The sequence below is a fragment of the Copidosoma floridanum genome, unplaced genomic scaffold (genome assembly GCF_036245765.1).
Source record: "Copidosoma floridanum isolate Cflo_tuat_1 unplaced genomic scaffold, Cflo_Japanese_pri ptg000009l, whole genome shotgun sequence".
Lineage (NCBI taxonomy): Eukaryota > Metazoa > Arthropoda > Insecta > Hymenoptera > Encyrtidae > Copidosoma > Copidosoma floridanum.
Genome location: NW_028321886.1, coordinates 7230990 through 7242143, shown reverse-complemented (window position 1 = coordinate 7242143; position 11154 = coordinate 7230990). Strand labels below are relative to the sequence as shown.

General features: G+C 38.9%; 4 protein-coding genes across 7 annotated transcripts; 3 read left to right on the top strand and 1 right to left on the bottom strand.

The window, feature by feature from the left end:
* Window positions 1-710: 710 nt before the first annotated feature.
* On the bottom strand, window positions 711-4274 carry LOC106636007 (Zinc finger CCHC-type containing 7). Of its 2 annotated transcripts, none has more exons than XM_014348228.2 (6): window positions 3801-4274; window positions 1773-3663; window positions 1469-1677; window positions 1244-1372; window positions 879-1109; window positions 711-783 (listed from the first exon to the last, which is right to left on the bottom strand). In XM_014348228.2, the coding sequence occupies exons 1-6, from the start codon at window positions 3846-3848 to the stop codon at window positions 769-771; spliced, it is 2523 nt and encodes an 840-aa protein (XP_014203714.2). In that variant the 5' UTR covers window positions 3849-4274; the 3' UTR covers window positions 711-768. The 2 variants fall into 2 exon arrangements, with proteins under 2 accessions (XP_014203714.2, XP_089445745.1); XM_089589619.1 differs by having other exon boundaries at window positions 762-810.
* A 370-nt stretch (window positions 4275-4644) lies between these two features.
* On the top strand, window positions 4645-5269 carry LOC106635916 (uncharacterized). 3 transcript variants are annotated; one of them, XM_089589534.1, is made up of 2 exons: window positions 4645-4748; window positions 4823-5269. In XM_089589534.1, the coding sequence occupies exon 2, from the start codon at window positions 4859-4861 to the stop codon at window positions 5267-5269; it is 411 nt and encodes a 136-aa protein (XP_089445660.1). In that variant the 5' UTR covers window positions 4645-4748; window positions 4823-4858. The 3 variants fall into 3 exon arrangements, with proteins under 3 accessions (XP_089445660.1, XP_089445659.1, XP_014203595.1); XM_089589533.1 differs by having other exon boundaries at window positions 4645-4753; XM_014348109.3 differs by having other exon boundaries at window positions 4645-4758.
* Window positions 5270-5320: 51 nt separating this feature from the next.
* Window positions 5321-6971, top strand: LOC106636041 (putative methyltransferase-like protein 25). The gene is made up of 4 exons (XM_014348274.3): window positions 5321-5905; window positions 6001-6355; window positions 6439-6530; window positions 6624-6971. Exons 1-4 carry the CDS (start codon window positions 5321-5323, stop codon window positions 6855-6857), a joined length of 1266 nt encoding a protein of 421 aa, XP_014203760.2. The 3' UTR covers window positions 6858-6971.
* A 677-nt stretch (window positions 6972-7648) lies between these two features.
* LOC106635967 (Ornithine aminotransferase precursor) lies at window positions 7649-10945 on the top strand. Its single transcript, XM_023390690.2, has 8 exons — window positions 7649-7798; window positions 8789-9169; window positions 9455-9682; window positions 9765-9867; window positions 9961-10075; window positions 10146-10317; window positions 10408-10628; window positions 10725-10945. Exons 1-8 carry the CDS (start codon window positions 7674-7676, stop codon window positions 10841-10843), a joined length of 1464 nt encoding a protein of 487 aa, XP_023246458.2. The 5' UTR covers window positions 7649-7673; the 3' UTR covers window positions 10844-10945.
* The last annotated feature ends 209 nt before the right edge of the window (window positions 10946-11154 follow it).

Here is an 11154-nt window from a genome sequence, read left to right as displayed (position 1 = left end):
CGTGTTTTGAACTTTTCAATGGACTCACTTAAATTTTTTAGCCGATATGGTGTAAAAACGTTATTATAAAAATATATGTATTTAATTAAAATATTAAATCTTACTAGATTAGGTTTAGTAGATTTTTTCTTTTTCGTCTTTTCTGATTTCTGATTCTTGTATCGTTTTTTTATCTTAGCATTCAAAGTATTTAATTTTTGAAGCGAGTTATCAGCAAAGCCTTCCTTGTACAAAATTAACAACAATTTTTCTTGTAAATCTGCTAATTTATTCAATTCATAAGCTCTATCTTTATTATCATTTGCAGTTGTTTGAGAGAGTAAATTTGTATAGGCATTGTAAAGTTCCAGCAAATCTTCGTTTAATAAATTCATTTCCGAGATTTTTTTTGAATGATGATCTAGCATTTTTTCAGGGTCTCTATGCCATTCAAAAAACATTCGTGACCTTTCTATATTATTACGATTTATATACTGTAGTATTATGTCAGTGATATATTTCATGTGACTACGATTACAGGTTAAAGAGACTCGCAACTTTGTATCACTTTGCTTTATCCAAAAATGGACTTTAATAGTTGTTGCAAGTTTACCAAAGAATGTAGTCAGATGTTCCCAATCTTTCAATGTATCTGCAGGGATGTTGCTTGAACAGTCCAAATCTAAATGAGAAGTGCACATTAACTTTGAATGTTTAAAAGATTTAGTTTTTACATCACAAATGACTTTTTTCTTTGCTCCAGTGACGGTACTTGGGTGAACATCGATGTTAATATTTGGCTTTCTATTTGAATCAGTTAATATTTTATTTCTAGTAATTAATAAATTGATCGAATTATTGCTAGTGGACTTTGAGCTATTAGAACTTCCATGTATTACCTGGTCATTTCGATTATTGGCGATTGGCGAATCATGCAAGTTTTCCGAAATGTAAGCTGGCCCGTTGTAATTAACAACGTGAGACGGTGTGGAAAAGTGTTGGGACCATTGCAATTTTTTACATGTATCGAAATTATGACCTTTTTTTGCACAATTACAACAAAATAATTCGTGTTGTGGTTTCATCACTCGTCTTGAATATTGCGAAGATTCCACATTATTCCTATTGACCTGAATCAAATGACAACACATCTTTTTTTAACTTCAATTGTTATTATGGCTTTTGTTGAAAATTAAAATAAACAAACAAGGTATTTGCAAGCAACAAGTATAAAGTAATCAAACAAAATTATTGTACTACTTACAGTGTCATGATAGCGACGCCAGAGATCTGGGCATGAAATATCCGAATGACCGCGCGAATTACACCGTGAGCAACGCATTCTAATGCAATTTTCGCAAATCTTGGTATACATGCGCTGCTGTGTTCCACACTGTCAATAAAACAAAAAAATTTAAAATAATTTCGTTGTACAGATTACAAAATAATTAGGTGTACCCAAAGATAAGTTCTACTGTATTATTATTACCGTCAAACACTTTTTATGAGGACAAGAAGACTCAAAGTGTCCTTTTACTCCACACATGTGACAAATGGGATTCTTGAATGGCTCAGGGCACTGAGGTGACTTGTGCCCCTTTTTGTTACAACGATTACAAACAATACCAAAATAACGCTTATTGCGATTAAACAAACCAAATTTGTCTTCATTGATGATGGCCCATTTTTGTGAATCAGCTAATAAATAATAAAATTGTACGTAATAATAAATACTTTTTTAAAAAAGATTGTGATTAAAAAAAAAATATTATTACATGTTTTTTTTTACTCACAAGGCATTTTGCTTCGTAACTTTTCCATGTCAAAGTTTTCTCCCCCCCAGGATTCATCATAAAATGCCTTCATTTTTGTACTCATTGGTTGAAAGAAATAATTTTCTGGCGAATTAATTCGTTTGTTTGGAGGAGCATTACTGGAACTGGCCGTTGTACTCGCTGTAGACGTGCTACGTTTATTTTTTTTACTTTTACTGCATTCTTGACGCATATCGATGTTATGTAGAATTTTATTAGATATTTCATGATTTTCTTCAGTAATTTCACTATTTTCATTGCTGGGAGACTTTGACGTGCTTAACTCTGGACCAATGTTCGTTGTTCTAATGTCTCGTAAACTGCTTGTGTCTTTTTGAACCACGGTACAGTTTAAAACAAAACTATCTTGTTCATCACTGTCTGAGACATCGATGGTAGGCGATTCATTTGAAGAATTGGGTCCAGCACTTGGTACAGAAATTATAGATGGATTTGAACTATCAACATTTTTGTTTTCGCTCTTATTATTGCTTTCATTGTCGGAATCCTTCAAATCAATTAACAGTGGTGCTGGCTTTGGTGGTATAGGAACTTCGAAAATCGATTCTTCACTTTCAGATTCGCTATTGTTTGCCTTGTTATCATTACGAGTCAATATTTTTTCAAATTTTTTTTCAGTTGTTTCAATTGCATTATACTTAGATGTTGACTCTTCTTCAGAATCTGAACTGATGTCAATGACTTCAGAGGTATCATTGGAAACGTTATGAGCACTAGTACTACTTATTTCATTTCTATCTTGTTCATTTGATACCTCAGAGTTTGTGTTTGCTTCATTCAGAAGATTTTGAGCACTAGTATTACTTTTTTCATTTCCATCTTGTTCATTTAATGCTTCAGAGTTTGTGTTTGCTTCATTGGGAAGATTTTGAGCACTAGTATGACTTTTTTCATTTCCATCTTGTTCATTTAATGCTTCAGAGTTTGTGTTTGCTTCATTGGGAAGATTTTGAGCACTAATATTACTTTTTTCATTTCCATCTTGTTCACTTAATGCCACAGAGTTTGTGTTAGCTTCATTGGAAACATTTTTAGACAAAGTGTCATTGTTAATTACCTTTGCAGGTATACTCTTTGTTTGACATGGGAAAGAATAGCGAGATTCATATATGTTTTTTCGTTTTTTCAGCTTTTTATGTTTTAATTTACGTGTCGGATTGGGTGTACTCTGATTTGTTGGTTTTTTTACAAAGAGTAAGTTATAAAAAGCTGGGCTGAAAAGTTGTACCTGATTTGGCATACTGTTTGCTACTTCTTTGTTATATGCATTGATAATCAAATTGTTTGGAGAGTTCCCAGGATTCACTTCACTTCTAGTATTAGGACTAGTAAAAGAATTTTGGGTACTTTTTTGTTGATTCCAAGTATTGTTCAAGTGATTGTCATTTTCGTACTTTTTCCGCTTTGCACTATATCTCCTTTCATCATGATGATTCTGATCAAGTTGTTGAAATCGGTCATTTGGCGTTGAATCATTACTCAAATTACCAATAAAACTTGTATTTGGGGTTTTATTCGTTGAAGCACTTTCTTCATTCGAAATTTCTCTAAATTGAGCATTGGATACATTGTGTGCAATGTCAATGGAGTCATTTTTGTTAGACATAGCTGTTGCATCGGACAAGTTTTCAAGATTGGACGTCCTGATATCGGATGTATTCCACACACTTATATTGCTTGTCTGGCCAGCAGAGCTACTATCATCTGTTGTCACATGTTTTTCTCTTGCTTCTTTAATGACATCATCATAATCGCTATTACTGCCACTGAAAAAATAAAGTTCAGCATACAGTCTTGAGTCGAGAGCACTGTTTTGGATTTCGTCACAATAATTATTGTACATTTGGCCCTATAAAGTTGAACAATAAATGATCAGAAGAATGACCTTCTATTGAGATATTTGTAATAAAAAAAATGAGCAACAAAATGCCAAGTTTTTCAAGTACGGATTGCAATAGGTTAATGATTAATGGTCAAGATAAATACCTGCAGCAACTGATGATCTATGGGCTCTGTATTGGGAGCGGTATCCATTTTTTCTTTCTCTAATGCATTTACACTATAATGCACGTATGAAGAAAATCTCGTAATCAATCAGAACCATCGATTCTATATATGTAATACCTATTTACGTAGGTATAATATATAAACATAGGACTGACGATCAGCGGATCCAGAGAGCAACTTGCTGGTTTTTGGGTTAGTCACAAGTTGGTGTTTTGAATCATATAATAGCAAAGATATACGGCGTTACTTTTTGTCTACGCACCTGTATTTATTTGTTATCTAATTGATAAAATATGTCTACAAGGCCACACATTCTTCTTGGTGATTATAACTTATGACTTGAACTAAGCAAAAGTTAACCTTAAAATGTGTATACACACAAATTTACTGTTAAACGTGCATTAAGTACATTACGCACGAACACGAACAGTCTGGAACAGCAAATGAGATACGTCACTGCGTGTACACTGTACACGTGTACTCTTGTATACCTGTATATATTTATTTGTATTTTTCCACATTACCGACTGTTGATGCTTTTACTTGACGCCCCGATAGCATCACGTGGAGAGCTGGTTGTGCAGCACTGTGCTGTCAGTCTGAAGTCATGATGCCGTCACACCCGTCACAGTATGTTTTAGCATGCGCGCCTGCGCGCTCAGAAATTACGACAGCTGGACGTCACGGTGCTGCCACGCCGCGGTCACAGTGCCGTCACAATGCTATCGGGGCGAAAATTTTCGAAAAAGGGGATAATTTTTTACAGTATACCTACATTACCTACCCTGTACGACTGCACACGTGCACACTTGCACAGTTGCACACGTGCTCATTTGTCAAGAATAAGTATATTCTTATACTCGGAGTCCCATGGACAAAAACATAATAAAAAATCGACAATTAGCTGAGAAATAATTAATTAAACAAGTATTGTATGGTATAAATAAAAGTAACATAAAATCCTGTGGATTTCTCTATCTAATTATATCCTTCACATTTAGCACTAGCGCTTCATTGCGCCTTAAAACTTGTGGTCAATGATGTTGGAGGATGAGTCCGTGAACGTCGACATCAACGAGGCCTTTGAAAAAATTTTACTTGCCGAGGATTTGGCTGAGCAGACAGCGTACAAAGAAGGATTTGATTCCGGGAAAAGGCAGATGCTTCAAGGTTATCATCTTGGGTACCACAGGGCCAGCTCGATTGCAGCTCAGTTGGGATACTACCTGGGAATTCTACTGTACATTAAACAATTTGTTACTAATATTCCAAAAATCTCTCAACAGACGAGCAACTTGATACGTCAGATACAGACGTTTCCTAGTCATAATGACGACAAGCTTGACATAGCTGCTGAGTTTGAAAGTATAAAACTTCATGTGAAGAAAATATGTTCGTTAGCTAAAATTGATCCAAAGTACCCTGAATGCGATCAAACGGACTTTTGAATTTTGTCCCTCCAGCTCATTGTGTATTAGAGAATACCATACTGCGCAATCATGACTTTGGAAAGGCATTTTTCCAAAACAATTGATTTCATTGAGAACAACGAAAAATTAATAAGTTGTCATTTGGTTGATTTTTTTACCAATGATTTGTGGGAAAAATGTATGCCGAACAATTTAATATCCTATGTGGAAAAAACAGGTTCTAATAGTTTGGGTGAGATTCAACAGTTTAATGTTTCAAACACCGTGGATGAACAAACAATACTCCATTCCTATTTGAAGGACTCTGCATCACTGAGATTGGAGAACTGCAGCAGTGCTATCAGTCGATCTGAATTCATGAAAATTCTAAACAGCAAACCACAGAAGAGTGTTGCTCAACCTTTGCAAATGGAACACATGAAAGCCAAAAAGTGGCATGAAGTTGAAATATTTACAAAGACAGTTGCTTGGCTTGTCAAGGACGAATCGTGTATTGTTATTGATGCTGGAGCGGGAAAAGGATACTCATCTGCACATTTAGCAAACCATTATGGATTGCCTGTATTAGCGGTTGAATGTTCTCAAGCCAATCATATAGGTGCTTTGAATCGCTGTGATCTTGTAAATAAGAAAAATAAAAGCACCGAAACACCGGTAAGAGACTCACTGAATTTACTTCTTATTCCTTTAAAACTTGCATTTCAAACGACAAACATATTTATTTTGGTGATTCTTTGATTACCTTTCAGATTTGTTATGAGATAGAAGAAATAAGTGAAAACACAGATTTTTTAAGAATGGTAGAAAAACGTTTTCCAGATTTGTACAAAAAGAAAAATCTTACAATGGTTGCCTTGCACGGCTGTGGCTTATTATCTGATTGTGTTGTCAAAGCATTTTTAAAAACCAATGAGATAATACACCTTTGTGTTGTTCCTTGCTGTTATCATTTATCTTCGAAATTACTCACCAGTGAGTACGAATTATGCAAAAACTCGAGAATGTTAGCCCAACAGTCCAAAGAAAGAATGAGAGAAAAATCAAATGTACTCTCTCCATCGCTGTTTTATAGGGCTGTTCTTCAGGTTCTACTTCGATTTATAGGTACAAAATAAAATATTACATAATAATCTTCATTTGTTGATTATTAACTTATTTATTCTCAATTACATGTCCATCAACTAAAGGCGTTGTTGATTATAGAGTCGGACGTGGAGCACCATCTGATAGCTTTCTAACTTACGCAAAATGGGTTTTAAATAAAATTGACAAATCAAAGGTATTGTTTAAATATCACACGCCAATAAAACAAGTTTCGAAAGTATATTTTTACGAATGTAATGAAACAAAGGCATCAATATTTTTGTTTCAGGATCTCTCGGACGAAGCAATCGTAGCGATGTACAAAAAATACGAAAATTACCAATGGAAATTTAATTTTTTCCAATTGCTGCGGATTCAGCTCGCACCGATTGTCGAAGCTGCCATTTTATTGGATAAATATTTATTTTTGCGCAAATCAAAAATCTGCGCGGATCTTCAAATCGTGCAACTATTCGATCCACTCGTATCGCCCAGAAGTTGGGCAATCATCGCGACAAAATAATTTTTTTTTTTTTTCTTAGAATACTAGTATTGTCAGCAAATCAAACGAATCGTAAAAATGCAGGTAATTGAATCGCTTTTAAATTGAGCTGCAAAAATTTTTATATCATCATTATCTGCACGATGGCGATAATAAAATTTGCAAATAAAAAAAAAAAAAGAATCCAAGTAACAGGAGAAACTTATTTTTTATTCCACTTTTAATTATACATGAAAAATAATATAAAAATCGAACCGACGTATCTGATGTTGCTTATGAAAAATATGGGCCTTATTCTATTCAAGAGGAAACGCGTGCTCGTTTCAAATAGTTTGGCCAATCAGAAAGCTGCAAATGCTTTTTAAACAGGGCCCTCGAGGTCCATTGCGCGTATCGGAATGTTGGGGATGATGGGAATCTCTAGTGGTTTCAAAATAATCAGAAAATTTTCTCCTCACCTGTCGTTGTGTCACCTATACTTGTACAGAGTATAATATACGCTTTAGGCTTTGGGCAGTACAAAAAAAGGCTCCTAACGCGTCTACGCGTGTAAAATCGGTTATTAATTTTCATCAGTTCGAGATTTGTACGTATATTACATCGATGGTGAACTTGAATCAAAAAATACTCCCACATTGACGTACCAGTTTACTTTCTCGTAAGTTATGAGTAAAGCATCGAGCCAAGGTTTATATACCTTATCGCTCGTCAAAGCGGAAAGACCCGTATAGAGCAGCTGCGGAGCTCTTCGATACGTACATCTCTCTCTCTTCTCCGGCTCTCCCTCGCTTTTTCTACATATTATCGCTGAAAACAAACTGATGCGTGCGTTGGTGGATGTGGAATAAAGAAAAACGAGAGAGGATAAACCAAACACTTACTTTGTTGGTGCTCAACGGTGTATCGGTATCGTTCCAGCCTGCATCGCCTCGTCAGCTCCCTTTTCTCAATTCTCTGTTCTTGTAAGTTACATTATATATTGTACGTATCCCCATTGTTTCGTATTTTTCTACCACTTGTTGTTTTGGCCTTGAAATATTTTCCCAAAATATTATGATCGAACCAACACGCTATATATATTTATTGTTACAATGAAAATCTAAACCAACACGTATACATGTTAGAGTACAGTTGGCGAATGTAAGCATCTTTGCGCGTAAGTACAAATATACGCACGTACTCGAATAATTATTTGTGAAAAATCATACGAAAAATCGGTAAATTTGATTTTTTACACTGAAAATTGTGCTTTAATTACCGCGACAAGACGAATCGTCAAACCGATATCTTGGATTATTTTTTTTTTTTCGTCTCAAGTACGGAGATAAGAAGAGTATAAAATGTAACGTGTATACATAAGTAGTGCTTTTTTTTTTATCTGTACAACGAGCGCGCGTACTCTTATCGCGCGCCATGCACCGTATCCACCGCACATCATACAATGCATATACACAATCGCTGTTACACCTTCGAGTAAGATTTGTCAGCCGTGTATATATATAATGTACACACACTCGTACGAGGATCGCAGCGCGCGTGACACTTGTGTCAATACTTAATTTTAAACCATTAATTTCATACACACGTATATATAAATACATACCGGTAGGCGAAAATAAGAGTTAACGATACACCTGTGTATTATGTATTCGGTTGATTACCGTTAATAACAACAACAGCGATACGGCAACGGTGAAGTCGGGTATAGGGCCAGTACGTGTAACGCGTTTGTTGTTCCTTCGCCCGCCAACGGGGATAAATATCATCAGCTCTTTATCACTTGTAAAAGTAGGTACTAGAACAATCGGCAATTTATTGCCGTGTCAATTTGTACTGCGATGGACTGACCCCACAAAATTTGAAATTCAAGTATTGTTTTTTTTTTTTAACTCCCTTGAAATGCTCTGTGGCGTCGTAGGGTTGATCAAAAAATTGGATACCTATATGTACAGGAACTCGATAGACATGGCTTCGTGGGTGACGCGAACGGCGAGGATGGCCCGTCTGCACCAGGAGAGCCTGATGGTGCGTTTGGGGCAGCACCGTAGCGTGAGCTCGCGGGAGGTGTTCGAGCGCGAGAGCAAGTACGGGGCCCACAACTACCACCCGCTCGATGTGGCGCTCACCCGGGCCTCGGGCGTCTTCATGTGGGACTGCGAGAACAAGCGCTACTACGACTTTTTGAGCGCGTACTCGGCCGTCAACCAGGGCCACTGTCACCCCCGCATCGTCAACGCCCTGCGCGAACAAGCCGGCAAACTCGGCCTCACCTCGCGCGCCTTCTACTCGGACGTGCTCGGCGAGTTTGAGGAGTTTATTACGCGGCTCTTCAAGTTAGTCACTATTTTTTTAACAGCTACGATTAAACGCTGAGCCGATTTTTTTCCCCTCTTCCTTCAATTTCCACATTTTTTGCTCCTTCGGCCACACGCTTTGCGAGTCACGAAAATAAAGAGTTCAACGCGTGTGTGGGAGAACGAGACTCGCCCACCCAAGAGATACACGTACCAAAATCCCCAAATACCTTTTTGTCCATTTTAACGTGCCATTATCATCATACCGATTCACTTTGGCATCCACGTAAATACAAAAGTGTTTACAATAATATATTTATGTAGGTACGACAAGTGGTTACCGATGAACACGGGGGTGGAGGGCGGCGACACGGCGTGCAAGTTGGCTCGCAGGTGGGGCTACGACGTGAAGGGCATACCGCGCTACAAGGCCAAGATCGTCTTCGCCGAGGGTAACTTTTGGGGCCGCTCGCTCGCCGCTATCTCCACCTCCACGGACCCCTCGAGCTACGCCGGCTTCGGCCCGTACATGCCCGGCTTCAAGACCGTACCGTAAGTGCATTTTTTTTTTTTTTTTTGCTCCATATACATACCTATATGCGCCGATTACAAAATTCAATGTGCATTGCGACAGGTACAACGACGTTGAGGCGCTAGAGCGAGAGCTGTCCGATCCCGAGGTCTGCGCGTTCATGGTCGAGCCCATACAGGGCGAGGCCGGAGTCGTCGTTCCCACGGTGCGTATACACGAGCCCTTATTTAATAAACACGTGCGCGTTACACCCAACAATTAAAACAATTGCACGTGCTCGATTGTCGTGCACACACAGGAGGGCTACCTCAGGTCGGTCCGGGACATCTGCTCGCGCAACCGCGTCCTCTGGATCGCCGACGAGGTGCAGACGGGACTTGGTCGTACTGGCCGCAGACTCGCCGTCGACCATGGTAACTAATAGTATAGTAATAGTTGATAATTTATAATAATAACATTTTTTTCTTTTTCACGTTTGCACAGAGCAAGTTAGACCGGACATACTGATCCTGGGCAAGGCGCTGAGCGGTGGCATGTATCCCGTGTCGGGTGTCCTCGCCGACGACGAAGTCATGCTGACCATCCGACCCGGTGAGCACGGCTCGACGTACGGAGGCAATCCACTTGGCTCCCGCGTCGCTCTGGAAGCTCTCAGGTACATCGTGTATAGCGTTGCTGTCCTGCATGGACACTCTCATTTTACGGATGATGAGATAACATTTTATTGATCGGTCGGCCGTTGTAGGGTCCTCGAGGAGGAGCGTTTGGCCGAGAACGCCGAGCGTCTGGGGCGTATCCTGCGCCAGAGCCTCGAGAAGACGTTGTCCCGTGACGTGGTGCAACTGGTGCGCGGCAAGGGTCTGTTGAACGCCGTTGTTGTTAACAAAGCCCTCGACGCCATGGAGATCTGCCGGGAGTTGAAGGCGGAGGGTTTGCTGGCCAAACCCACCCACGGCCACATCATCCGTAAGTAAAAAAAAATAAAAAACAACGTTTTTTCCGACATTCCGAGGGTACCTTTGGTGTGTAGTGTTGGTCATTCGAGTGGTAAACATTTTCCAGGTCTGGCCCCGCCGCTCGTCATCACCGAGCCTCAGATACAGGAGTGCATCGACATCATCGCCAGGGTCGTCAATCGCCAGAAAGTGCCCGCAGCCACCTGCTCCGCCGCTTCCTCGTGAGCATTAATTGCTTCATTCGAATCGCGGAGAACCCACATCTCCGACCGTACTGTACATATAAACTTGGCGCAGTTATAAAGCGAAAGATAAACAAAATATACATCTATATATACATATACATTGTATAAATAAATTATTGATTTTACCCTCAGAGCGTGCGCGTCTTCGTTTGATTCACCTCTGTTTATCGGGATAAAACCCCGTTGTGCGGACTATTCTCATCGGTCCCCGTATTTTTCCACTCAGTTTTAAGTAATTACACGAGTTTACTTCGTGCACGACAATCTATACAGCGAGTGATTGCCAAGTTA

Coding starts and splice junctions, on each gene's coding strand:
- LOC106636007 (XM_014348228.2), bottom strand. CDS start 3,848: ATGGATACCGCTCCCAATACAGAGCCCATAGATCATCAGTTGCTGCAG. Junction 1,373..1,468: donor CTCATAAAAAGTGTTTGACG/GTAATAATAATA, acceptor TTTTATTGACAG/TGTGGAACACAGCAGCGCAT. Junction 1,110..1,243: donor GGCGTCGCTATCATGACACT/GTAAGTAGTACA, acceptor CATTTGATTCAG/GTCAATAGGAATAATGTGGA.
- LOC106635916 (XM_089589534.1), top strand. CDS start 4,859: ATGATGTTGGAGGATGAGTCCGTGAACGTCGACATCAACGAGGCCTTT.
- LOC106636041 (XM_014348274.3), top strand. CDS start 5,321: ATGACTTTGGAAAGGCATTTTTCCAAAACAATTGATTTCATTGAGAAC. Junction 5,906..6,000: donor ATAAAAGCACCGAAACACCG/GTAAGAGACTCA, acceptor ATTACCTTTCAG/ATTTGTTATGAGATAGAAGA. Junction 6,531..6,623: donor ATAAAATTGACAAATCAAAG/GTATTGTTTAAA, acceptor TTTTTGTTTCAG/GATCTCTCGGACGAAGCAAT.
- LOC106635967 (XM_023390690.2), top strand. CDS start 7,674: ATGTGGAATAAAGAAAAACGAGAGAGGATAAACCAAACACTTACTTTG. Junction 9,683..9,764: donor CCCGGCTTCAAGACCGTACC/GTAAGTGCATTT, acceptor GCATTGCGACAG/GTACAACGACGTTGAGGCGC. Junction 10,076..10,145: donor CAGACTCGCCGTCGACCATG/GTAACTAATAGT, acceptor ACGTTTGCACAG/AGCAAGTTAGACCGGACATA.